This window comes from Caloenas nicobarica, chromosome 1, assembly GCF_036013445.1.
Source record: "Caloenas nicobarica isolate bCalNic1 chromosome 1, bCalNic1.hap1, whole genome shotgun sequence".
Lineage (NCBI taxonomy): Eukaryota > Metazoa > Chordata > Aves > Columbiformes > Columbidae > Caloenas > Caloenas nicobarica.
This window is the reverse complement of record NC_088245.1, coordinates 125569717-125597463: the sequence shown is the minus strand read 5'-3', so window position 1 is coordinate 125597463 and position 27747 is coordinate 125569717. Positions and strand designations below refer to the sequence as shown.

The following is a 27747-nucleotide window of genomic DNA, read 5'->3' as shown; positions in this document are numbered from 1 at the left end:
GGGTTGACATGAATCAAAAGGCAATATTTTGCCCCAGGATGTCCACTTTCCAATTGCTTTCAAGAAGTTGCTAGCTTGTGTGTACCCGAGCACCAGACACAACCTGAAACTTGACTTCCAAACAGGACAATTACAGGGTGAAAAAATTAATTCTCTATCTGCTGAGTGAAGAGAAAAGCAACCTACGAGCTGCTATACAAGTCAGAGGCTTTCCACCTTCTGCTCATGTCCAGGCAGGTTCTGAGGTCCTTTCTGTTACCATCAACCTGGCACTTTATAGCATTGGCAAAGCAAATGAGATGGCTGCAGTTCTTATCATCACTAAAATAGAACGCAAAACCCACCACAGAGCCATTGAAGTATCTGCTAAGCAATAGCACCCACAGGGCTCATTGCAGGCAACCTCTTTGTCTGAAAGTTGTTTATCTAGACTGCAGTACAGACAGAGAAGATATTTTTCTTCAGACCAGTCTGTAAAATTCCCTCACAGACTGTCAGTACCGTATCACAGAATAATAAAAGTAAATTGTATTTATGTGGGCCCAAACGATAATTCTGACTGCTTGACTTTTTTTTCCATACGTATTCACTTGATTCCAAATCTATAAAGTTCATCTATCCTTGTTAAGCAAATCAGATGAACTAGGGAGGTCCAAATACATTTACTATTTAGTTTCCAACATGTGCTATAGTCTTTATGGGAAATGTAATATTGTCTTATTAAACCTTATCCTCTACTTTTAACAACCACCTTTTTTGGCTACAATAGAAACAGGAAGATAAGACTCTCAGAGTATTTAAATCAGTGTTTTACTGACCGTGAAAGACACTATCTACAAAACAATCAGTAATTAGCTCACATATCTCACTCCATGCAAGAGAAGATATCTGTACATGATAAATGTGAACTGTATAACTATTTAAGCTTTGAATTGGATCTGCTGAGATACATCTGGTACTCTTGGTCAAAGTACTTCTTCTGGTTTAGGACTCAGGACCCATATGCTATGTATTTCACATCACCCAAAATAAGTAGGTCACCGCTGTACAATTATGCGGGTGTATTCAGTAATACAAAGTCTTTTCCTAACTTTCAATTTCAATATAATTATTCTTAAAACACACCATGAATTGTATGAATAGAAATGCTACCTCATTTAGTTTGAGTTTGAGAAGTAGAAGAGCAAAAGTTCCCACTTAGATCAAATCAGAAGGGAGGGCAGAAGAAGTTCAACTTTCTTACAGACACTTCTAAGACAATTTTCTCCAGTCTTCAACTGTTCCTGCTACTGTCTTCCCACCTCCTCCCCAGTGAGGGAGATGCAGCATGGCTGATGTCAGTGTGATAGAAATAATCTTTACCAGTGCTGCTTCCCTGACTTCTTGGGGTGTTCCCGTGGTTGTGTTGCAGTGAGAAAACTATCTCAAAACTTCCTTGATTCTTAAGTCAGGTCCTCAAGTATTGGGGTAACTTGTCTTTTCTTTAAACCTTCGAAGAGAGAAGCTTACAAGGAAACTTTAAAATTCATAAAACACCCTGTGTGGAGAGTACTGTTTCAGTGACTTTCAATGATTTCTGTGTAGGTGAATCACTATGTCGTACATTACCAATGGTAATTCTAAAAAATTTACTTGGAAAAGTTTGAGGAAGGTGATGACAGCTCTTCTACATGTTCTGTAACCACCACATGTCATGTCTTTCAGTTTACTCCTACTGTATTTCTGGATTCAGGTGTACGCCTTGATCTGCTGAGGCCACTTACCTTGTACCTCAGCCTACAGGTCCCGTTCCACCTACACAAGTGCTAATGAATACGGCTTTGATAGGAATCACACTGTCATAGACAAGAACTGAGGAAAAAGATTAAATATGTATAGGAGGCTCCACATAATTTCCAATTTTCATTTCCACACTCTTCCCTAAAGGAAAAGTTACCATTTGAAATTCATATTAAAAAGTGAATTTCTGGAAGAGTGAAAGCATTTCAGCCAAAATGTGTACTTTTTAGAACATCTGTGGATCAAGCTAGCTCAGTGACAGATTCTTATGGGATAGTGCATGACTTCAAGAAGAAATTTACTTCTTTAGAAATACCGGCTGCAATATTTTCTGGATATTGATTACTGACCAAATAATCTGCAAAACAACTGGAATTAAGTGGTGAAACAAGGACAGAGCTACAGTCTCACTTTTCTTTCAATTTCTAGAATGGCTGTTGTTAGTTATATCACATTATTAGAAATTATAAACATCCATAGTAAACATTAACCAAGGAAAAAGCCTGGAAAGTCTTATGGTGTGTTAGTCTGAAATTGTATCACACCTAGGGTTTAGCAATTTCTGTTTTTGAAAGACCACATAAAATCTCCACCAGAATGCAAGCCACAGACTCGTGTCTGAAAAATCAACAATGCTAGGAAGGTGAGGGAAAATTGGATATCTAAGTGCCTGGAACCAGAGCATAGCACATGACAAAGAGCAGGGAGCAACAACACAAGCCAGGGTGGTAAAGAAGACAGGAAGGATTATGTTGACCATAAGCAGATGGTTTACACTTGCCTCTTTTATCAGATTCATAAATCTGGGTCCAAAACGCCACGGCTTGTGTCTGTGGCACTGCAGGGAGCTGACAGTCATTTGGGAGGCACGCTGGGAAGCCACTGCTACCATGTAAACAGCATCGTACATCAGAGCTGCTTCAGTCTGCATAAAAAAAAACCAGAAAGACCTTTTAAAGTAGTAATACCTTTTAGTTAAAGTACCTTTTAAAGGTACTTCTTTGTGCTTGGTCCCTCCATTTCTCTACTGAAAACCATTGCCCTGGGCTGCTATTATGGAAAAGGCCACTACTGGGCTCTCCATGGAAATCTGAGGTGCAACAAATTTCAATTTTTTGTAGCTCATAATAATTTCAGAGTATTTTCAGGTGAGCATTGCGAAGAAAACTTCATTGGGCAGCAACAGAAGAGAAAGGTCGGTGGGTCCAGCATAGGAAGGAGCACACAGGTAGCTCTGTGGCATGGAGGGGAGTTTTAACAAGCCTCAGGTGATACAGCAGTCTAGGTCCCACCCTCCAGGTGTGTCTTATGGCCAAGCCCTTCTCAGTACTCAGTCTCCTATAATTTCCTCATGGGATTTTCCAAAGACTCTCAGCATCTTAAGGTGTGTCATTTGAAAGCACCAGGAAGGTGCTCAAGCCAGTGTCTGCCCAGCCTGCAGGTTGGCATTTCATGGTGGCATGGCATGGGGGTCTGTGGCAGGGCTGTCCGCTTGGGCCTGTACTTGCTCCTTAACACCGCTCTTTTCATGGCCGCTTGTGGTATTGCTTTCTTCCTTGAGGGGTAGGCAGGCCTAGCTCTCCAGGGAAATCAATCCCTCCAAGCAGCTGGTAGATATCCCACCAGACAGGTTTCTGATGTCTCTATGTGTCTGCTGCTCTCTTTCGGCACAAAAACAGCCCGACTGAGACTGTGCTGGGGCTGCTTCACTGCCATACTTCCCATGCCATCTTAGAGAGAGGTGAACTGTCATTTCAAGGTGCTTTTTTTGGTGTTTAAGTTGGACTTACACATCTTACTACTAGTTTTCTAAGACAGGGCAGATGAATATCTCCCTAAGATAACTAAATATTACTGGATGCTGGTTGAGCATCTGTGTTTCTTTTAAGAATGGGTTTATTGGTTTAAAGGTATTCCCAGTAAGCCTCAAACTGAGATCACACAGTCTGTCATCTTCTATTGCTGGGAAGTTTTAGAAAAATCGCACCTTTACCTGCACTGTGCTTCAGTGCTGTTGTGTGAGGTGGGAATGGCCATGTTTTGCTTAATGAACAGGGACGCTGTAAAAATAAAGTGCTTACCTTTCTTGTAAAGCTACTGAAAAATTAAGTAGGACCTTAAGAAAAAGTACTAACTCTGCAGATGAGAAACTGGACTCATTTATACGAACAGCAAAGCTAGTTCATTTTTTATTCCTTTCCCATGCAACTCCTTTCCCATGCAATTCCTTTGGGAAATTAATAGTTTTGATTCTTTGTCTGTTTCATTTTCCTAAGTAAATTACAACAGCATCAGTCTTATCAGCACTGGAGGTTTTTGCTGGCAATCAAAGGTGATCTGAATTTATCAACTAATCTTAATATACTACAGAAGAAGAACCGCTCTTGACTTGGTAGTCAGGATCTGCCCAAAACAATGCTTCCACAATCAGAGCAAACTGAAACATTATAAATGGTGAGGCAAGCAGGAGGAGACAATAACAGCTATTCTCAGTGTCAAGTGTCTTAAAACTGATAGTTGTTCCACACAGACCTTGAGACTAAAGGCCTGATCGAAAATCCCTCAAAATCAATGGAAAGATTCCCATCAATGTCAATGGATTTCAGATCAGTTTTTACATTAGACTGGGGAACATGTTCCTTCAGGATTGAATTTTACTTGATCACTGGAGTTCCAGTCTGTCTGTGTCCCAGGCCTACAGACTCTGGGGATACTTGGTGAAAATGCTGCAGCACACCTCACTTTGCACTCCTATCTGGAACCACCAACACTTGTACTTGATAACATGGTGCATCCCATGATGTCCCATTAGGGACATGGTTTAGTGCCAGAGTTAGGTTATGGTTGGACTTGATGATCTTGAGGGTGTCTTCCAACCAAAATGATTCTATGATCCTGCAGTGTTCGTACATTAGCAGCACCGCCAGACTTGGCTGTTTGAATCTCGTGCTTGTGTAACTTGCTATTCAGCCATCCTGCCCTGCAGCAACCAGGAGGCTGTATTACCTCCCTTAACCTTTTATTTTCCCCTCGCTGTTGTTCTGGTTAAGGGTTTGGGGTTGCATGGAGGAAAGAAATGTCACCTCATTTTCTGAAGCAAACTGCCTTACATTGATGTCCATACTTGTGTATAAGTAGAAAGGGACTAAGACTTTCTCTTGGAACTTATCTTTCCAAGTTTTGTGTTCTATTTAAATTATTGCAAAGAAACCCAAAGATCTCGTTAGAACAATTATGCCTCTGTCTGCAATTAGGGCATAAAGTGGCACGTGAGCTCAAAACAGTCTTGGTCATGCCCTGCTGACTTCCCACAAGCTGACATCAGGGCAAACAGTATAGTGTGAACCAGAAAGGAGAAATCGTAAGTTAACAATAGGACATGTAATCCTGATCTCCTTATACTGTTCAGCTTGTCATAACCTTATTGTCAATGAAACATAGCAGTGTTGCAGCTCTTCATCAAATTGAGTACACAGAATTTGCTATGAATATTTAAATGATCATAGTGAACTAGAAAGATGCTTTCCTCTGTGCTCATGTTGTTCGAGAGCAACAAGGACACTAGGAGATTACCGAGATGCAAAAGAGAGGATAAGAGTCAGAGATACAGAGGACACCATAAGAGTCTAGTAAGAACTTGTTTTTTCCTAGTTTTACAGTTGAGTGAATGCAGGTGAATATCTATGTGTGTACAGCTACCCTTGCAGGTCTTGTGTATTCACATCAGAAGTTCCCAGAGAGAGATTTCTCCCTTGTTTTGTGTATGAGTGAGCACAACCGCACTGCCCAAACAAGTTAAAATTTTCTTAAATGCTAGAGATATCACACATAATGTATCTCTCTTCAGGATGTTAGAATGTTTCAAAATTTTCCCTGGAATCATCTGCAATAAAGTCTATTTCAAATCATTTCGAACTCCACTCAGTACATAAGACACATTCTCTTATATTGCAAAAAGATGGCAACCCTTCACCCCACAAAACTGAATGGAGTCACACTGTCCATGTAATTGTTCCTATTCTTTCTTTTGCTTCTAGAAGGAGTGGTAGGGAGGAAATCCTAATTTCCTGGCTTGATGGTACCTTTCATTTATCTTTAGATTATATCTTAAAAGCCAGAGTTGCTGTAGATGATGGAAATGAAGAGAAAGGGCACTTTTCCAATTTAAAAATACTATTATCTGTCCTCATGTACAATATCTTTCCCTGCAGGTTATAAATTGTATACCTGCTCTGAAAGGTTTTTTTCCTGCTATGTTCTTCACTCCATGCAGAACATTATTAGAGAAATGAGGCAGCAGTATATACATTTGACAACAATAAGATGAGTGACGTTAGCTGGATGGCACCAAGACAGAGAATTGTCACTAATTTCTAGAGCTGCCCAGCAATGGTTTGTCACACAGATGAGCATATTGGTTCACAGGATAAATGCATTTCTGTAGAGAAGCGGGTGAAAGGAAGTCTGTTTTGGGGATGCTGCTTGAGCATTTCCCTTGTGAAATAAAGCAGTAATGGGATCGGCTCAAATCCACTAGAACAGCATTGCAAAGTGTGCTGTAGGTACTCCTGTGTCATTGTAGTTGTTCACTTACTGTCATCATGCCATCGAGAAGGCCAGTCTCTGGTTTTGGTGGCGCCTGCAGACGCTCCATTGACCATTTCTCAATGACCGACGAAACTTGTGGGTTCTCTATGTTGAGCAGGCGAAACCCTGTCATATTTACTCCACTGTATCTGTAAGGTTCCAGGTCTAATGCAAACAGATCCTAAATCACCATTAAGAAAACAAACAAAACCAGATATAGTGTTTTTAAAGCAAAGTTTTTGGAAGGTACAATTAAGCCAAAATTGTATTTGATTTTAAATCCAAAGCTCAAGTGTTTTTTTTTCTTTTTGTTTTTTTTTCTTTTTTTTTTTTTTCCCCTTCCCTGTGAATGCTCTGCTTGCCTTCAAAGTCTAGTCATGGCTGCTTCAGATATAAATCTGAATAAACCAAAGCTGTGTGGAATTTATGACAAACCACATATCTGCTTTGTTGGAACATAAATATCCATTCCCCCACAACAGCACTATTTTGCAACCAACCTGCACAACAGTATCTAATTTTAATTTATAGCAGTCTTCAGTGTTACAGCTCTGACAAACCAACATGAGGAATTAGCTGGCCAATGTCAAGCTTATTTCTCAACTCAGGGAAGGAAAATTCTAAGAGATGTCAAGAGCGATGCACTTTTACTACTTATGAATCCTATTTTTCTTCTGCCTTGCCTCCTTCAGGTGACTTGCTGCCAGTATGTCTAATGGATGTGTCAGGCCAGTGTACAGTAAGTCCATGTGCTTCAGTGCTCAGCATTTACAGGGCAGGAAAATAATGGGTATTCTAAGTGATATAATTGTGTGGCACACTCCACAGCTGTATTTATCAGCCGGTGGAAATATGATAACTGCTTTTCAAAGCCTGAAGGCTGTTTTTCAAGACAACTTTTTGCTGATCCCAGCAGGCCAGTAAAATGACAAATGCATTGGTTATGGTTTAATACCACAGTAACCATCAAAATGTCAACATTTACAATACCACAATGTCTAGATACCACCAGCACTGCTTACTGCTCTTTACTATCTCATGCATATTGTTGTTAGTGGTTACCATTTTATGTTAGATTCACTGCTATTGTAAGTTCCACAGTAAATCCTATTTTTTCGTATTTTTCTTCATGTTAAAATGGGTTCAAAGAGAATTATTTCGAGCTACTATTTCAAGTTCCAAACAGCTGGATAGTCTTTTCTGACTAATGAATTGACTATTGGATTCAAAACGATTTTTCACTTCCACATAAAATTGTATATGGAAAGGAAATAAAGAGTCAGCTGATGCACATGAACAGATATAATCCAGCCCTCTAGCACTGTTCTAGCAATATTGGTTCTTTGCTGTCTTTCTAGTCTGCAATGTAAATGGACCTTAAGTTACATTGAGTTACATTTTTATATAGCGTATCAGTTCAAATGTAGAAAAGATGTGCTGAAATAAGTATTTATAGATTTGTACCATTAAAAAAATAGGGTTTTTATTTTATTATAAAATTTCCCAAGTGATTTTACATATGTGATTTTCTGTTTTTATAAGTAAATCAAACATTTTAGTGATGAACTCCATCACCCACAGTGCTTGACCTTGGCTCCACTGCAAAACCATTCATTCATTATTTTGTTTTGCTCTGATGCACCTGTACCAATGGCTCCTCCTTAAACACAATGCTGCAATTAATTTTAATTGCATTAAAGTGACTCCTGATTTTACTAAGAAGTGTTAGTACTCCTTCTCCAGGGGTTACTTTGAATAATGGCAACAAAGATCTCTTAGAAAAAGTGGAAATTTTTAGTTGTCTTTTCTGCAAGAGAGAAAATTCACTCCCAAATATTTAGTGTTCCTTACCAGTGTTGTAAAAAAGTAGTGGTAGTATTCGGTCATCATTCCCATGGAGAGAATCTGTTGAAAGAGATTGAAAGGTGAATGTACATTGCACCGATTGTTTTCAGTGTACTGCTCTGTCTTTTGGAAAGCATGGGTTAATCTGGAACAATATTTTACAGGTTGTGAAAACTTGATTACAATAAAGCCTACATTTTTCTTCAGGAGGAAAAAATACATTTTTATCACCTCTCCTCAGGAAAGAGATTAAAGATTGCAAAACTTCTAGGACAAGAAAAATGACTAGTGATAAGAAGGAGCTGATTTTTTTAAAACTTAAATTCTTTAATCGGCACTTTAGAAGTGTTACAAAATCATTTACTGGTGGACAATGGAAATTGCACGGAAAAGTGCTTAGGTGTGGGTTTTTTGTATTCTGCATCACCATGTGAGGACAAGACACTGGGTGAGTGCTCACCGAGATAAACCAGAGGAAAGAAAACAAAGAGAAGAAAGCTTCTATAAATGTCTTTCGTTCCACCTGGGGAATGCAGGTCTGCAGGAGGTTGTCAAAACAACCGGTACGAAAGGATTTCTGGTCTGGATTAATTTTCCAGAGTTGGATGTTTTGAAGGTCTACATGGTAAGAATGGCATTTAAATGCGTACAAGCTGGCCAACTCAGGCAGAAGAGGAAGTTTTTCTTCCCAGTCCTCACATTGCAGAAAACTTCAAGAGGGATGTGTTTTTTTCCCTCAGCCTCTCTCCAAAAAATCATTGGGGATGCTTACGTAAAACATCCCTGATGGTGTATAACGGGATGCTCCACAGTTTCAGACCAGCATCACCTGTGCTTGTTGCTGCATCCATGCACACTATTACTATGATGAAAGTATTTTGCCCTCTCTGGGATCTTGTGAAGAGGAGGAGGAATTATGAGCTAGGAAACCACCGAAGAATTCATTATCATGACAGTAACACAGAAAAAGGTTAAATGTTATTCAATCTTGATCATAGTAAAATAAACGTCTGCTATTAATAGTATTTTAGGACACTTAGAGCAGTGCCTGAATAGCTGTTTGAAAGACAGGGGGAAATAGTGTGATTTGGCTTGCCAAAATTCATGTCAAAAGCCTCTGAAAATCAGTTGTGTGATTGTGTATGGCAATTCGTCACATAAGAAATGGGAAGAACCTGAACTTGCTAAACTGTGGTAGATAATAAGAACAGCTCAGTATTAATCACAAACAAGGAATCCATTTCCAGGCACTAGAAAATCAAGCCAGAAGGCAAGTATTTTATTGAAAGGCTCCACTGAATTTACATGTCAAAATTGCCTTTTTTATTTCTTATTTTATTAATCCTCTTCTATTCCATTTCTCAGAGTTATCGTATTACCTGCAGAAATGAACGATCTAGCAATCCTGGAGACTGATGTTACTCCCCTATTTATGCACATTCATGCACAGCTTTTGCATTCTGTGTTTCCCAACTGACCTGACTGGACTCAGCTCTGCTCCCTGGAGCCACTGGATTTGTACCTAAGGTCCCTGCTATGAGAAGGAGTTGCCAGTCAGGATTTTTCTGACGCAGGTCTCTTGAGCTAAAATTGTATTGAAATAACCCAATTACTTCATACGGGATGCCTGGATGTTTGGGAAGCATTACTTAGCCATCCTGCTGCAGCTACACTGCTACTGGGTATCAAGCTAGTTAATCCAAGGTAGCCCTGTTATTGCTTTCCTCACAAACCCAAGGGCACTAGCCTGAGAGGAGTGTTTGCCTCCTGAATATAGTTTTGATTAAAACTTTTTATGAGAGTATTGATTCCCAAGTAATGTGCTATAAACAGAGCTGTCAGGACACATGCGTGCCTGTGAATAATAATGATTTCAAAGTCATGCTAGAGGATTGTCTTTGAAAACAAAATAGAATCAAAATCCCTGAAAATCAAAGGCAGTTGTATGTAAAAAGTCAGGTTCATGCATCAACGTTATCTGCCGTTACCAAGACACAGGTTCACGATGGCGATTGCTGGAAGGGTGCCATGGATTTGCCAAGGATCCTGCACCCGAAGGCTCCACGAGAGATTCTCATTGAAATTCTTCCAAAGAAAGTATTGCAGCAGCCCAGGAAAGCTTAGTGAACATGTCACTTTTGTATTTTCTCTATTAACGATGACTCAATTAAGACACGAAGCTACGGACAGCTGGAAGGGAGCTTGTAAGTGTCACACACACATTACTAATGTCCTTGTCTGGTTGAGGAATAGGAGTTGATGCTGGATCCGTCCCAGGCTGAGCCCTGATCTGCCGCTGAGCTCTGCCCTCTCACTTAGCACTGGTCACAGGACCAGGCTTAACTGGTTGTCCTCCCCTCTGACAACCTTTAAGGCAATTACTCAACAGTTACATAGCACTTAGACATTGCTGTGACATGTTTGATCTGTTGAGTGACCTAAATAGGGTGCTTTTTATTTATGGATTGCAAATACTTTGTAATAATAACTTATGTTTTAGGGTAACATGGTCACTAAGTTCCCAATGAAGGAAGATTTGATGACGGTACCAAATGCCCACTCTGGAGGATGGTATTAGGAAAACAGAAGATGAAGACAAGTTAAAGCAAAAGCAAGAGGAATGCTGAGTATCATGCTGGAGACCCCAAAGCATTAATGACTTGGATGCTTCTATTAGTGTGAATAAGACAGTTACACTTGTATGCTCTTAGCAGCAAGGACTCGTCTTCTGCTGTGTGTTTGCACCACAGCAGATATAGGGAAATAATCTTCTAGGGACTATCAGGAGAGAGACAATAATAAAAACATGTTAGGAGCAAAGACTCCTTTCAGGTTGGGACACCTCTGAAGCACCTGATAAAGCAGCTGCACAGGCCCTTCCCACAGCACAAGTGTCCTCCTCACTGGAGAAAATGAGCTGAGTAGCCCAGAGGAGAGAAGGGAAGGCAACAAGATTGGTTTATGTGTATAGAACTGCTCATAATAAACTAGAATGAGATTTCATTACACATTCCTATTTAAATAACTTTGCATGTAATTATTTAAATAATTATGCATCTGATATAAATGTCCTATTTAAATAATAACAGCTTTTACTTACTGTGGAGCTTAGATGAATATAAACTAGTGAAACTAGGCTAAAATATTCTTCATTCTCCTTGCAGATCTCCTACCCTTCCTGGCCTGTATAAAATCTGTTCTTCAGCCAAGCTAAGATATGGATTGATTATAGATTATCCTGGCAAATAAGATAAAGAGACTTCCATCTCTAATTATTTCATTTCAGATCAGATAGTTGAGCCTTGTCTTTTGCAGACCTGTGCTTTTAGCTGGGGGGTCATGACCTGCAACGTGAATCTGAACAAGTATCAGTGGTCAAAATGTATATGGCAAGTGGATAGAGACTGGATAAAAATATTCTCCGTATGTCTGTAAATCTCTCTGGACACTCTGTTCCTGGCTTGCATCACATCCCAGCTCCAACCTACATTTGTTCATCTTGTAAAAAAAACACCACCTCATTCAGAGCTAGTGTCAGTCTTTCTTCAAGGCAGACTGAAACCAGAATGATGGTGAAGCATATTAGTGGGAACTGCATCAAATACTTTGCTTGCTTTCACTTTGCTTTTTCTTCCATCGTGCTATTATTTAATTTCAGGACCATTAAATGAGTGCATCTCATGATCCAATTAATTAGTACCACCACTGTTTTCTATGATCAGCATGATATACCATCATGAATAAAAGCCCCTAGGCCTCCTTGCCTTTCAAGCGTTCAACATAAAAGGTTTATATTGTGCTTACAGTGCTTGCCTGGACTCTTTACCTGGACATGACTTAACTCACAGGAAATCTGCATCCCACTCAGTCACAGCAGTGGTCCAGCTGGAATGGTATAGAGTTCTTCCAACGTGGACATGAGCCATTTCAAGAAACAAGATATATTCTGTAAATACTTCACTAGTACTGGAGTCCAGCTGGAAGCAATGGCCATAGCAATGGGGCAGCACAAATGTGTTGGCCCAGGGTCCCTGTCAGCTGTGGTTGGCTCCTTCTGCTTCCTGAAGAGATCCCATGGAGCTAAGGCAGCAGCTTTACCTTTCAAACTTCAGCATAGACATCATCTCACAGTACCAAGACCGAAAGCACTCTTTCGGTTTGAAAGACTGCTTGCATTCGCACCACCCAGGGAATCCTCCAAGGAAGCAAAGAACAACTACATGCGCAAGATGTAGCATGGATGGCACAGCACTGAGTTTATGCAACTAGTTTAGCTTTCGTATAGACAGCAGAGCTAACAAGAATAGAGAAACAGAGGTCTCAGCATAGTGCAGCTGTGATGTTACAAAGTAAAGATCCCAAAAGCCTGTGTTTATAGCCTGTACTGCTGTATCTTCAAATTTCAAAATAAAGCTTCCAAGGCAATGGCCACATTTACTTCCACAGAGACCCACATTTAGATTTGGGAACTGAAGCACACTGCCATATTTCAGGATGAGTTACCACTGCCACACCATTTCTGTGCCCATGATCTTTACGGATGTCTTAACCCATGCATGTCCCAGTGACCAATTCTCTCACCATCTGATGCCATTCATCAGTAAACAGGCGGCAAGAAGAAGATGTTCCCCCATCAACAATCCTTTATAAAATCAATAAGAGAGAGGAGAACCAGTGAGGTGAGGATGTCACCTTGGGACTTGGGGGCATCTTTGGGGATCTGCCACTGGTATTTCACCAGCAAGCAATGAGAACAGAGCTAATCCTGTCTTTCCTTAGGACAGAGTGGGCTTCAGCCTACCTGTCAAGCTACTAGAAGGAGCATACGTAGAAACTGAAGTTTTATATTCTCACATTCATTATTGTACCTGGAACGTATACTATGGTGACAGTTTTCATACTTCTATAGGAACTGAATTAATTATTTGCTCTTCGTCTGTCACATCGTGAAAGTGAACATAGAAGTCTTTATAAAATTCTCTATGAGTGTCTTAGACCTGATTAAATATACAGTAAATTTCATAAAATTTATTTTAGAGGTGTGGAGGAAGGAGTAGATAATTTAAGGCTAATAGCAACAAAATTTATGAGAGACGAGTTTGCTTAGCAGTAAAATCTATGTCAACTGTTGGTGTGTTAGAAGAATAAATGGAAGGTTAACCATAACAACTTAACCTCTTGAACTAAGTTCCTCATACTAAAAGGCAATATCAGATTAAATACAGTACGTGTAGGACATATTGGAAGATTTGTGCATGAAACAGATTGCAATTTGCAATAGCTAGATTTAACTGACTTGTGGGATTGCTTACCTAGTCTAGACAGAGCATCAAATCTCCGTCCACAAAATATTTCAGGTGAATGTTTTAACCACCAGCTGCAACTTTTTCCATCTGCTCTGCTGGTGCAGTACATCTTGTTTGAAAACCCTGCTGGCATCACCTCCTGGTTCAAGTAATTTTGGAATACCCTGATCCCTGTGGAGCTGGTCACTTTGGGCAGCAGAACTGCTGGTTTGGGTGGCTAACTGATACAGGCAATAGACCTTGAAAACTTTAGCCACCGTGCACCCATCGCATAAGGTTACCAATCCTCATAAGGGAATATGGAGAGAAAATTCAAAGTGACTATCGGAAAAGGCAGCAATTATGATTGCAATCACGATTTCCTCTTGTTCCTTCCAGACCTAGGTGATGAGAGGGCCAGGCCTCATTAAGCTGGTCGGGGACTGCGAAAGCCTGGGCTCTCTGCAGCATGTCAGAGAGAAGGGGAAATGTGTGAGTTTAGGGAACAGGTTATTCAGCTGTGTGCAGACATTGTATTTTGTCTAAATTAGGTTATTGATTTGCCTGTTTTTGTTGTGCACAAGAAAGAAGTGTGGCTCAACGGTATTTTAGTTGAAGCTATAAATAAGAAAAAGATAGTCTCATTAAAGAGAAGAGATCTGTCTTTTGTGCTGTTTTGTAAACAATAGGTTGAAGGAGGCAAGGAAGAGGTCACCTCCCCCAGTCCCACAGCCCAGTAATGCTGCTACATCAGGTAACTCCACACTCCCAAAACCAGCTCCGTATGCTGACTCTCTCAGGACATAATTTTGGATGTGTTAAATCTTTCCCTCCCATAAAGAGCTTTGCATCCCTTGTCCTCCCTTCCTGGGAAACAAGCTGTGCTGCAGCCGGTGCCCCTGAGCACTGGTGTGAGCAGCCCCTGCTTGCAGAGCCATCGCTGCTCCTGCCAACCCTCCACGGCACAGGTGCCATGGAAGGAGGGCAGAAGCTTTCCTGCCCTGCCTGTGCCTTCGGCTCTGAGGCAGGCTGACAGCAGAAGTGCTGCTGGCAGTGTGCCTCATTTCCCTGCAGCAGGGAAATGCAGCCAGAGAGGGTGAGAGGTGGCCTCTTGCCTCATGGGCCTCATAGGCTTCAACACTGTCTACGACTACCTGAAAAGAGGTTGTAGCATGGAGGGTGTTGGTCTCTTCTCCCAAGCAGAAAGTGACAGGACAAGAGGAAATGGCCTGAAGTTGAGCCAGGGAAGGTTCAGACTGAATATTCGGAAAAAATTCTTCACGGAAAGGGTTGTCAAGCAATGGAACAGGCTGCCCAGGGAAGTGGTGGAGTCACTGTCCCTGCAGGTGTTTAAAAGACACGTAGATGAGGTTCTTAGGGACGTGGTTTAGTGCTAGAGTTAGGTTATGGTTGGACTCGACGATCTTAAGGGTCTCTTCCAACCAAAATGATTCTATGATTCGCAGACCCTTGTGCAGAGTGGTTTTTTGAGGGGGAAACTTGGAAAGCTCAGAGGGTGAGGAAGACAGAGGAACCAAGCATAAGCCATGGTGGGTATGTACATCTGTGACCCTGCTGCAGTTTTAATGTGTAAAATACCTTCTCCACCCCAACCTGTTACAAATCTCTACTTCCTTTATTTATCTTCTCTTGTATGGGCTACTGAACAGCTACTACACTATTGTAAATACAGTAGGCAGACAAGAAATTGTTGCTTTGGGGACAGTTTTAGGTGACTGGGCTCCGATTCCTATTCATATTAGAAATCTCGTGTACTTTAACAATTATGTGTATTTTTCTGTAATATCTTTAGGATCATTTAGGAAGTCAAAAATATTATCCACTAACATTGCAGAGTTTTCTAAAAATAATTTCTATAATATTCTCTTTAATATCTTGTTTTCATTCAGTGTAAAATTATATAGGGGTTTTTGTGCGCAGCGATGAGACCGTGAACCACAGGACTCCATGTATCATAGCTAACCTACAATCAGATGAGTCCCACATGAATTCAGAGCCCTGCACACCTCCCCATTTCACAGCTGCCTTTGACAGTGAGGAACTTCAACACCTGAGTTACTGCTGCCAGCATCAAGATTCAGCCACAGAACTGTATCATAGAAAAGCCATTTTCCCTTTCTTTCTAGCCTATATTTATGCGGCTTCTCTTCTCACAGCTCTGACCCACAGGTGTACCTCTCTTAATTTTCCTGCTTTCTTCCACACTGCCTTTCACCATCCTTCTGTGAGTTCTTAAGGCATTGGAAAGAATTATGTGTATCTGCAGCCTGTGAGTTGTCTCCCTGATCCATTTCCCACACAAACCGTTCTGCCACTTTGCCCTGTCTTAGTGCATCTTTTAGCACTTCCTCTTCTTTTGACATTGTTATGTTTTTTTCCCCATAATCAGCCTGATATTTTTGAAGCATTGTGCCTCCTGCAGTGTGCCAGACATCTGCACTTTCTTCTTGAAGATCTTTGAAAATTCATGTTGTCAGTTTAACTCTTCCCCCACAAACCTCATTTTAGAGCAGCTGGTTCCTGCTGTCAGGTTTTGATGTTTTTGGACAGCCCTACAGGGACCAGAGTGAGAGGAGAGCAGCTCTCCTGTTCACCCCCCTTCCCAACCAATGCCATTTGCTACAGTGCACTCCCCATCACATGAGAGAGCAGCTGCGTGATTGCACACAATCCCCTTGTTCTTACCTCACATTCCCAACACCATGCCTGTATCTGGCCTTGCTGTAGCTTAAATATATAACTTGAACTGAGAAAATCTTGACATTTAGTACAGGCCAACTTTCATGACAGCAATAAATCTAACCTTACCAGCTCATGGGCTCTTGCGTGCTGTTCTCGTCTGTGCTGCATCTGATTTAGGACACCATCCTGCACACATATATTCGCAGGATCAAGACTTCCCAGTCTGGAGAGGATGGTGTCAGGTTCTGCAGACTAATGCAACCAGTAAGTTTTCTCACTTACTTTGATACAGAATGCAACTCTGCATAACTTAAATATTTCACCAAAACATTCTGTGATGGAATCATAGCTTTCAACCTTTATGGGACGGCCCATATCTGTACATTTTCATCAGTGGAACCTCTCTGATGGTCTTGTGCGATCAGTGTTTCCCACTGACAGTAAAACCAAAACCCCCTCATACCCAAAATTGCAGCAAAAAGGGAGATATCATTCATAACGTATTAGTTGCTTGGTATTATTGTCTAAATGTCAATGAATTGCAGAGGACAGAGCTTTAGACTTTGTCTAGCAATATATATATATAGTAAGTGACAACAGTAAATTCTAGTTTACACTACTCTTTGTGTGTCCCTGGTAACGTCCCAGCCCATTAACATCAGGCTTTGTGGCATTTGTCCTTGCCTTGCATGACTGACCAGCTCTCACACTTAGGTCAGGGTTATGTCAGCCCTTGCACAATAGCCTCTCTTCTTGTTTTAAAGTATACATTTTTCTTCTGATACTCTCTCCATCCTGTCTTCTTGCTGTACCAGAGTTTAAAATATAATGAGGTAGTGCCAGCAGACCAAATCTTGCTTTGTTACAGGGATGTGAATACAGAGTTATGCACTTTTCTGCAGAGGATCAAATTCCTGTAGTTACTGTAGCCAGCGCTGAACCCCTGATGTGCAGCCTCTGTGAAGGCAATAGGTCAACATTAGCCACTCCTTAAGCACTCCAAAATGGGCCTTTTGTGGGTGTGGGTGTGGGGGTGTGTGTGTGTGTGGTGGGGAAGACATAAAAACTGTATTGATTAAACCAGGACAAGTTAAAATAAATGCAACAATCTTCCAAGTCAAGCGGAACCTGAAGTGTTAAAAAGAAATGCATGTTTCCTTCTGCAGGACACTTAAGAGTTTCTCTTCAGACATCGGTACTGCTGCTCATCCTTACAGCTCTGTGAAGCCCTGAAATGCTGTTGAGTGCTCAGATGCTGCTGCACATTTTGTAACAACTTCTGTCCTTGGTATTAACAAGCCTATCACATAACTGGTAAATGCATTCAGTTTTAATGTTTCTCAGAAAATGAAAACCAGAGAGGCTGACAACTTTCAGGATATAAAACCAATGTTTTTTCACCCCTTCCTCTTACCTGCTTAAGGATTTCTGCTGCTGTTTCATGTGAGCAATCAAATATCACGTAGAACTCCTTGCCCTTCTTCATCTCCTTGAGTAAAGGCCTGGCGTCTTTATTGCCAGAGGGTAGTTGGCGGATTTTTATTTTAATGTTGTATCTAGAAGGGGCTTTGATGAGTTCTTGTAGGCGAATTAGACCTGAAAAATGATATGCAGTTGATACACAGTTAATACAAGTAACCATTCTGTGCAATGAGTATTTACTGTCACTTAAACAGGGTCTCTTGTCAGTCCCAACATGTTTCACACACCCAAAGGATAGTTGTTAGCTTCGTATTTGCCAGCCTCCTAATATTATTATAGCTTTTCCTTTTCATAGTTATACCTGGCTTCAACTTCCAAGTATTCTGAAATCTATTTTTAATTGGTTGGCTATAGGATATGTTTGTATTGATACTATAGTGCTACAGTTTATTGTAAAAAAAAGATATAATGCTTCTTCCCTGGTAGCTAATTATTATTTCAATATTAAACAACAAGAACATAGAATTGAAGAAATCTCCTTACTAACTTTCATACCTAATGGCAAGCAGGAGCAGATGAAGGGAGATAGAGGGAGAAAAATATTCAGTGGCCAGCAGCCTCCATTATGGCTCATTTAGAAGCCAGCAGTTAGCCTGAGTGGCACTTACTAATGATTACTCTTATTAGGCATTCAAATGGCTCTCATTGTCCTCATTTCAGCATACATTGCAATAGTCTGGAGGAGGAGCCTTCAATTTTTCTTATCATCAGTTTAGACACAAAAAGCCTGAAGGCATAGTGACTTGCCTAAGGTCACTCAGCCAGTCTGAGATCTTATAAAGAGCTGAAATATTTTGAGATCCAGCTCTACACCTGTCAACACAAGAACATGGTTTCTAAGAGTCTTTGGCTGGTACAAATCTACATGGCTTATTTGAAGTCAGTGGAGCTAAACCAGTTGAAGATTTGTCCAAGTATTTAAACACAATGTAATTCTACTAGCTAATTCAGCACTCCTATGTAATTTGTACTGCCTCCAAAACCTAAGTAAGATAGTTAAGAGTTCTTTGAGGTGTGTGATTACAGCCTTTCTCATTACCCATGAATATAATTTACCCACAAAAAAACTCATGATCTCCTGCTGAGTGAAAGTAAAAGGCTGCTTTAAAAATATGCATAAAGAGAGAGAGAATACAGGCAAGAAGCACTTCTTGAACAAAAATCAAACAAATTACTAATATGAAAAACATCATCGCTTTCCTGCTGGGAGTGGGTATATATTTGTCATGTGCCTGAAAGTCCTTGGCTGAATGGTCCAATGGTATATACAAAGCAAGATGAAGCATCACTATTGCTTCTGAGGTTAGTGAGTGATTGCTACACTGAGGACTTTTGGCTTTCACTCAAATAGCAGTAATGTGTTTTGGAAAAAATAATCTTTTCCTCCGCCTGCAATTCTGAGTCTGTTCTTTGCAGTTTTTCAAGTATCAACAATTAATATAGAATATTAAGCATCGTGAGTATTGAAATGTAAATTACTGCATGTGCTGTGAGATTGGAGCCTGGCTGGAAGCCAGCCTGTGTAAATATGAAACAATTTGAGCTCATTATTGTGAGAATGGGGCACATGCTTCCAACACTGACTAACAAGTAGGGGAGTTTATGTAATCTGGCTGTAAAGCTGTAGCTTGGTTGTCCCATGCACTCATGTGTTTAGCCCTGGATCGCAGTGCCTTGGCCACTATAATGTATGGAGACTCTAAGAGGGAAACCTGAGATTTGGGAGGATGAGTTCAGCATGCAGGGAATCTTGTACCTTACCCAGAGCCTCACACTGAGTATTGTTGTTTCTCTTTCCAGCGACGAAATGTACTGAAGGGCAAGTGTGGTGAAGAGTAGAAGAAAAGTATTTGCCCAACCACCTCCATCTCCTTTTTTGGGGGAAGAAAAGTGCTGTGTGCTTTAAAATATCTACATCAGTTACATGAGACTTGGACCTTACACTTCTCATCACTTCCTACTGCCACGTGAAGTGAAGGTAAAGCCTAGCTACAATCTACCGAAGAAATCAAAGAAGCAGTGAAAAGAGCTGCAGTTATTTTTTTGGAGGACCAGGAAAAAGCCTAGATCAACTGTCTGCCAGCATAATTAATAGCACAGGGAATAACCATCAGAGCTCTCCTTCCTCTTCCTCTCCCTCTTCATCAACAAATCCAGACCCTTGGACATGGTACCACCAAATCTTGATTTGGGGCAACTTTTACATGTGAAGTGCTTAGCCTGACCCCTGCAGGAAGTGGGGAAGGCCTGGGCAAGTACAATGCTCAGGGCAGTCACTTTTCTCTGGCTTGGTGAGACCACCTGGAGCTCCATCTACAACAGGCAGGAGGCATCACAGGCTGGCCATGAGATTGGGAAGGGAGTAGCGGCCAAACTGGGAAGGGCTCAGAAGTGACATATCCTGGGCATCACCTCCCTCTCTGCCAAGCGGGTGATGTGACCTGCAAAGAGATGCACGACGGCGCTAGAGCAGGAACTCGGATGTTGTAGGGCCTGGCCAGGTGGAAGCTGTGGTGGCTGAGCATGAACTGAGAGGTTTAGCCAGTCCTATTGAGAGGAAAGGCTCAATTTAGGGCTTAAAAAAACATACATATATAAAGATGGAAACCAGGCTTGTTTCACGAACTTTCTTGGCCTACTGTTTGTGTTTTGCTGCCTTTTACCCAGATATCTAAACACTTTCTTCTGTTCCTTTGGAAGTAAGGTTGAGAATTTTCTGTATTGTTGAGAAAGTGTCTTGTGGTCTCTAACACTGATGGATTCAGTAAGTTTTGGGGTTGGATTTCCTACTGCAACTAGTGGTTTGATCAAGAGAAATAGTTTGCTCTGACACTTGAGTAAAATATTAAAATATGTGACTGTTTTTGAATACTTAATATAATTTCATGATGTCCAGAACTACTGCAAGTTGTGTGTGATGTATTTGGTTCAAACATGCCTAACATAAACACAGTATTCCAACAGGCAAATAATAATACATGTTGGCAGTAAGCGTGGTAGTGTGTGTTGGTAGAAAGTATTCACCTCTCCATTTCTCTTTTTTTTTTAAATTAAAAATATGTAGAGGTAATAGAGCCAGACTTAAAACTGAAGAAATGCTTTTACTGCTTTTGTAATTCTTTTTATTAGAAAACTGCATTAGGGTTAGCAAAGTTAGATGTTTCTTGTAACTGCAAGCTCAAAGAAAGCAGATTCAGTAAGAACTCAAATTCTGCCCTGTACAAACTTACTGAACAGATATGATGAAAATATTTTGATCTCCTGAGCCTTAAACCAATACCAGGAGAGCAGGATAACAAGTGGGAAAAGTCAGGGGTTCTTACAGAAGATGAGGAATTTGATGTAGTTGCCCTTCTCAGCACCTGGTAGGTTAGAATTATTGAATTCAGTGAAGATGGATCAAAAGCAGAGTGAAACCTGTACTGAAGGCTGTGTTATTCGTTTTGTTTGACTTGTTGATAACTGAGACAAAGTCATGTGTCTGGTACAGATCAATGTGCCAAATAACAAAGTGCGAAAGTGGGATATTGGAAGAGATCTATTACAAACCACTAAATTAAGCCAGAGAACAGTATGTCTACCCAGTTCTAGCATGTGGAAAGATAAACCATAATTTATGGTACCTAAGTTTGAGAAATGCATGCTCGATGTATTGTGCAGTCTATTGCAAGGCTTCATTAGATCATCTTTAAATTTTGGGATACAATTTTTTGTCTTACACAGAAGCATTCCACTTGATATAAACTAAGTCTTTTTTAACACCTTGATGAAAAATAAAGAGTAATTGATAATCAGAATGAAGGATGATTATGGCTTTGGGACTCTGAATATAACATGGATTATGCTTAATATGGAAAAAAGGAGCACAGTGTCAACCTGAAAAATAAATACAATTGCTTAGCAGTCTTATTTTTCCTTGTCATTGGACAGCTATAGACATTAACGAGCAGGATGAGCATTTCAGAAAAAGAAAACTGTGAGGTGTTTAAATAAATATTTACTCTATAGCCAGTTTACTTTCGAGAAAGATGACTTTGGCTGAAAGTCCATCTTTTGACAGCACAGTAAGGACAGCAATTAGAAATCAAAATCAGCTTTACTATTTTTATATATACTGAAGTCTAAGAGACAAGAAGGTAAAAATCTAATCAGCTCAACTCAGGAAACATGAAGCAATTTTGCAAATGTATTTTAGGAACAAGCTGTATAACTGCTGTACGTCCCTTTGGACGAGACAGTAGAATTGTTTAGCATGTTGGTTTTGGTACCATTTAACCTGATATTTGATGAGAAGCAGGATGAGTAAATACTTCCTATTCCAAATATAATTTTAGCACTCTTAGTTGCAGGTTTTCTAGACCTTCTTACATAAAATTTGCTTATCATTGACAGTCCTGTAGAGTCCACTCAGCAGATCACTAACATTCAACAACTAATCTGATAAATATTGGGACAGTGAATGAATTCTAGAAGATTGGAAAAAAGTGCTAATGTTTCATCAATATCAGAAAGGGTATGTGAGGTAACGTATAATGGCTTATCCCAGTGAACGCACTGGCCAAGCTAAAAGTAAAGCTGTTACGGTGGTAAAATGCTGAAGAATGAAAACTTGGGACTATAAGAGAGATGATAAGCTATCCAGGGAAGAGACCTCTGTATCACACCAAGTGCCTTTGTTTGGTGTTACAAGTTCTGTTGACACAAGTACCTTCCTAGATGTAAAGCACTTGCCCCTGGGAGGTGTCTGTCTTCATACATCGTAAAATCTGTTCATGAAAAATGTGGGACTATAAAATAATCATTTGCCAGACCTCAAAAAGCAGATGTTAGTGAGAAAAAGCCTTATTAAACAGTGGAGGTCTGTGAAGGCTGGTGCTAAGCCATGCAAACATTTGTAGTGCTCTTGTCTCTGTATGCACTCCAAAATCATTGACTGGAAAAAAGTTATGGCTGAAAGACATTTGGATGACAAAAAACAGCAACATGGTAAACAGTGTTTGAGATAGGAGGGTAGGAGGGTAGGCACAAGTGATTTGGATCATTTGGAAACATGAGGTCACTCAAATGAGCTGGTTTTTTTTTTAACACGGCTCAGTCCAGACTTGTAACTGCATTTCCATTGATGGATGTGTCCATGCAGCAGTGAAAAGTGTAACTACAGGAGGTGGGCAGCTACAGCTTGGCAAACTGGCACAGTATGTGGCCTCCATGCTTGAGCTGGCCATAATGGCACATGGGCTTGCAGCAGTGCTGTAGTGTGAAGGATGAAAGCAGAATTTTCCACACTCAATCTACAAAATAGATTGTTAACAAGGAGCAAGGCTAATTTCAACCTGAATAATCTGGGTATGTATCACTGAAAGTTCACTGTTACAGCTATGAGTTCATTGTTTCTTTAGGAGGGAAGCTGTTCTTCACATACAATTAGTCTTTATAGAAAAAAATAGGTTAATATTTTTTCCTCTTTAGTGTAACAATGTCAAACATGAGAGACGAGAAATAAAAAGAGCTTGAGCTAAATGGCGTCACTCTAACTCAAAATCCAAAGACTATTTATATTGATCAAAGTTGACCTGTTTACTCTCCTGACTCCAAGTTAATAAGATGATTGATGATTAATTTACTTTGTAAATATCTCTGCAAATGAAGTCTCTTTAATATCAGTAATTTTGCAGCTGAACACGTACACAACGCTCAGTGTTTTGGAACGCTAATTTGATAATGGAGTAGGCTGAAAAAGACGTCTACTTGTTTATTCATGAGTATATTTTGGCATACAGTGCTAGGAGCCCAGCAGAAATCCTGCTGAGCTAGACCATCCTAATGGAAATGCAAGAAGACCATTGCAGTAAGCCCAGCCTGACTTGCTCTTTCTCTTCTACCTCCAGCCCTGTGGTTTAGTCCCTGAGCCTTGGGTGAGCAAAATATTGGCACTGAGACCTGCATCTTGGATCCAGGAGGAAACGTGCTTCTTTTGTGCTGCCAGCAGTGCAGAAAGAAATACAAAATTGAGGTTTGGCTTTTTTTTTTTTTTTTTTTTTTTTTTTAAGCAGGATTCTGTCTTTCAGACGTACTTTTACAATGTAATTTTAATATGCATGCTTTTTTTTTGCATACTTCCTTTAAAGTTTTAGGCAGATGCCTGAGCTCATGTCTTGTCCAGGTTTGTTTTATGCTTTTATCAAAGAATCAATTTAAATGTTAGTTGCACATCTGTAGAGCTCCAGAATGTCTTATACTTCTGTGAGCAATGGGAAAAGAAAGGGGACTGCAAGTCTCAGGGAGGGGTTGACAGTGAAGTGCTTAATTAGCACCAATGACTGCTAATGCACAACAGGATTTTTCAGAAACACGTATGGTTCAGCTACACCTTTACTATAAAAAGATAATGTTGAAGGATGGTGATGAGAGTTTACAGTGGAATAACTGTCAGTGTGAGTCTTATTTAGTTGGCTATATTTTTTTCATCTCTATAGATATGATGTCCCCAAGAAAATACTTTCTCCTGCTTAGAATTTGTCCTTACCTGTAACTTTGTGTGCTGCAAAAGAGAATCGTTTGCCAGACCTTGCTTAACGCTTCCTGTGTTTTGACGGGAGAGCTACAGACCTCTCTGAACTTTTAATGGTTTGTTTATACGCAAAACTTTTCTTGGGAAACCAGACTATGGACCCTTAACCCATGACTGCATCTACACCGTAGGAGAGATTATGTTCTCTGCAGTCATGCTTGGAATAAAATTTGGTGTGTAATTCTGCTGGACAGGACTCCTGAGAGCAGTTTAGGTACGCAGTTCTCTCAATAACCAGAGCAGCTAATACTTTTCTAAGAAACAAATACAGTACAGTATATGGTGTCAGCTACAGGGGTAGTAAAACCTATATATGTAAAGACATGCAACAGTGGCTCAGTCTTCCTTATAACACTGATGCTCTTCCACAGTCTCTGTGTATTAAAAAAAAAAAAAAAAAAAAAAGTCTTAATCTCAGGTCCCAGAAACAAGTTCGTTATTATCTTTTTCTTTTTTTCCTTTTTTTTTTTCCCCTTTTTTTTCCCCTTTTTTTAAAAAGGGACGTGTTACTGGTATTGATTTCCCATGGTACGTTGCTGGACATCTGTTACTATCGTGTGCATCAAGGAGAGGTTCCTGTGACAAAGATTGAAAGATCTTCTCTGAGTTAAGAGTCCCAGGCTGGAAACATTTACATGAATTGCAACTTTCAGATTCAGTCTTTGGTCCCCAGCTGACAAATGGCTTGACTGTTTCTGAGACAGTTTCAAGGAACAAAGTAGAGGGAATCCCTAATCAGTCCCATGCTAGAATATTTATCAGTTTGAAGCTGTGGTATTGGTTCCACAGACAGGAAGCAAAACATGATTTAATATTCAGGATCTGGGAGCTACCTCCTGGTGACTTCTTAAGGTCTGATGAAACAAGCAGCTTTCCAAAAGCCATAGCACCAGAAGGACAGCTGCTCCTTAAGAGACCTTTTTCTTCTGTATATATTAACTGCTGTTAAGTACACCAAACTGAACTATCACAGGCACTCCCTCTCACAGAATTTATTCACATGTGTACATTAATATAAGTACATGACCAGCAGTGCACCAGTACTGCTTACCTGTGCTGTCTTCATATACTACTGTCACTATTTTCCAGTTGTAGTATAGCACAAGATCCAAAACTGCTCTGCTGATGGCTGCATAGTCTGGATAGAGGTTGATATAAAATGCGTCTTTGTTGTCCACTGTCGGGTGCTTCCATCGGGTCTGAATGTGTGGGACTTCCAGTGCATTGCAAATGGACTGCACAGCACTGACGGAGGAGCTGTGGGAAGGTCCGAACAGAGCAGCTACGCCAAGAGCGAGCTGGTCACACGCTGAGGGGGAGAGGACGGAAGAGGAAGAAGCAGTTAGCTTGCAAAAGCAAGTAACTCGTGTGATGTTTACTGAGATCATTTATTCTTCGTCTATCCCCATCATTTCAAAGGGAGAACAGATAACCATGTCGCTCCCCAACCCACTGAGAGATTTGCAAATGGTTCCTGAAAATGGCTTTACTGATTAGCATTATATCCTAGAACCTGCTTGATACAAATGAAAACCAAAACCACTTTTCTGCTCATTACCTTCAGATCACATTAATTCCTAAATTGCCTTTCTCTGAATGGCATTATCCTGGAGAAATCAGGAGCTTTCTAGCGACGGGCTTGCCAAAGGGGCATCACATGAATTAAGTTTCATGGCAGCGTGTCAAGAAATATGTTCATGGAGCCACAACAGACACTATATGGATTCCCTTCATGACTGGCAAGCTTCTACCAATGTGAGTTGTTTTAATTTCAGGCTACTGAAGGAATATAAACAGTAAAGGGCACTATGATTCATGGGGCTCCATAATCTGTGTTTACAAAACAGGCCATAAAGCCTAAAGCCCTCAGTAACAACACAGGGAAATAAAGCACCAGCACACAGTGACATTTTAATACATTTCCAAATCAGTCAAATCCTACTGTCAATAAAGGTTTCTTTCTCCTTGTGCGTGTATCTTATCCGTAAGAATCGCTCCTGTGGGTGTCTTTTCATTTTTCCTCCCCTCCCACATCTTTTCAGGCTAACAGACAGAAGATGAAGTAATATTACTTTTGTCCATTAGTAAAATTTACTGCAAATGTTTCTACTAATGTCTTTATCGACTGGGATAAAGCCCTGCACTGAGTTGCATTGCTGTACTCTTTGCAATGTAGTTCTTTGTGGAAAATGTAGAAATTACAGTGATTTGATGAAATGCTAAGTACACAAACATCCACGATGAGCTGGAATTTTTGAAATTAATATTTAGCTCTCTGGTAGTAAAAGAATATGACAGAAAATCAATTATTTTCTGTTTTCAGTCTACAAATGAGTGTTTTACAGACAGCATAAAGACTTTCAAGGTTTAGCTCAGAAGCCTTCTTAAAGGATCATAGGTTTTAATGTGCAAATTGCATAAATAATATCAATAATTCCTGACAAGAAGAAATTACTACTCTCTGAACAGATTCCTTGCATGTATATTTACAAAAAAAAAATTATAATTAACTCCTTCCTACAGGTTAAATGGAGAAAGTACTTTCACAATAGTCACAGAAGAGATCCTCACACTATAAGGAATCTAAAATCCTGTCTTAGTCTGAATTATATGGATTATAAATCCAGCATACTTGATTTTCTGATAGCATATAGTTCCAGCATATATCTGATACTTGAAAAATAATGCAATAAAGAGAATTCAAAGCTATTTTCGATATTCTTTGAAAGCATTCTCTTTTTTCCCAGTCTTTAGTAAGAAACTAGAGTACCATAGGGAGAATGGAGTGACTTAGACATTTGGAAGGCGACAGGTCACTGGCATTCTAGCACGATTTGTGATGTGAAGCATGTTTATTTTACAGATTTCATTTGCCTTATAGCAGGTACATCTTTTGCCTTATAGCAAGCATATCTTGTACCATTTACAGAGACAGATGTTATAGTGAACTGCAGAGCACATCTGCAAAGTCTTAGCAATTTATGGGACTTTCTCCAGACTAATTTGCATGAGACTGTGTGCATACCACCCAATTCCAGGAACCAGATTGCTGTATATAAAATTTTAGAAAACTTCAAGTTTGCCTCCTAGAGGTGTAGAAATACGCTGTGCTTAAGGAGAGCTATGACTTTTTTTCCCCTTTCTGTTTAGGTCTGAAGTAAATTAGATGCAAGTAAATTGGACCATAATTTTCCCTCTGAGAAAAATGAAATAATAGGCAATAAAATTCCAAACTTGTCCACTCCAATTCTTATAGTTGTTTAGAACAGAGAAATTTACTTCTGTCTCTAACCCTCTGAAGCATTAATATTTCAGGACAGGGAGAGTACTGGCCTCTGTTCCTTAAAATACAATAGAAATAATTTGTTATGAATAATGGATATCTGCGTGTGTATGCTATTTTTGGGTTATGACAAGCCACTGTGCTCCCTGTTAGTCTGTGATCATATTCTGCAGAATTCCAGGTGGCAAATCTATTTTTTGGAAAGAAAAATG

At 40.1% G+C, this 27747-nt stretch overlaps 1 protein-coding gene across 4 annotated transcripts in view; it reads right to left on the bottom strand.

Annotated features, from left to right (window-relative positions):
* GRIK1 (glutamate ionotropic receptor kainate type subunit 1) overlaps window positions 1–27747 on the bottom strand; it is a 173342-nt gene that overhangs the window by 49308 nt on the left and 96287 nt on the right. For all 4 annotated transcript variants that reach the window (XM_065626861.1, XM_065626858.1, XM_065626860.1 and 1 more), the window contains exons 3-7: window positions 25304–25561; window positions 17614–17795; window positions 8218–8271; window positions 6374–6547; window positions 2561–2704 (exon numbers count right to left, since the gene is read on the bottom strand). In XM_065626861.1, the coding sequence (XP_065482933.1) occupies window positions 2561–2704; window positions 6374–6547; window positions 8218–8271; window positions 17614–17795; window positions 25304–25561 (812 nt within the window). The remainder of the gene's footprint in view (window positions 1–2560; window positions 2705–6373; window positions 6548–8217; window positions 8272–17613; window positions 17796–25303; window positions 25562–27747) is intronic.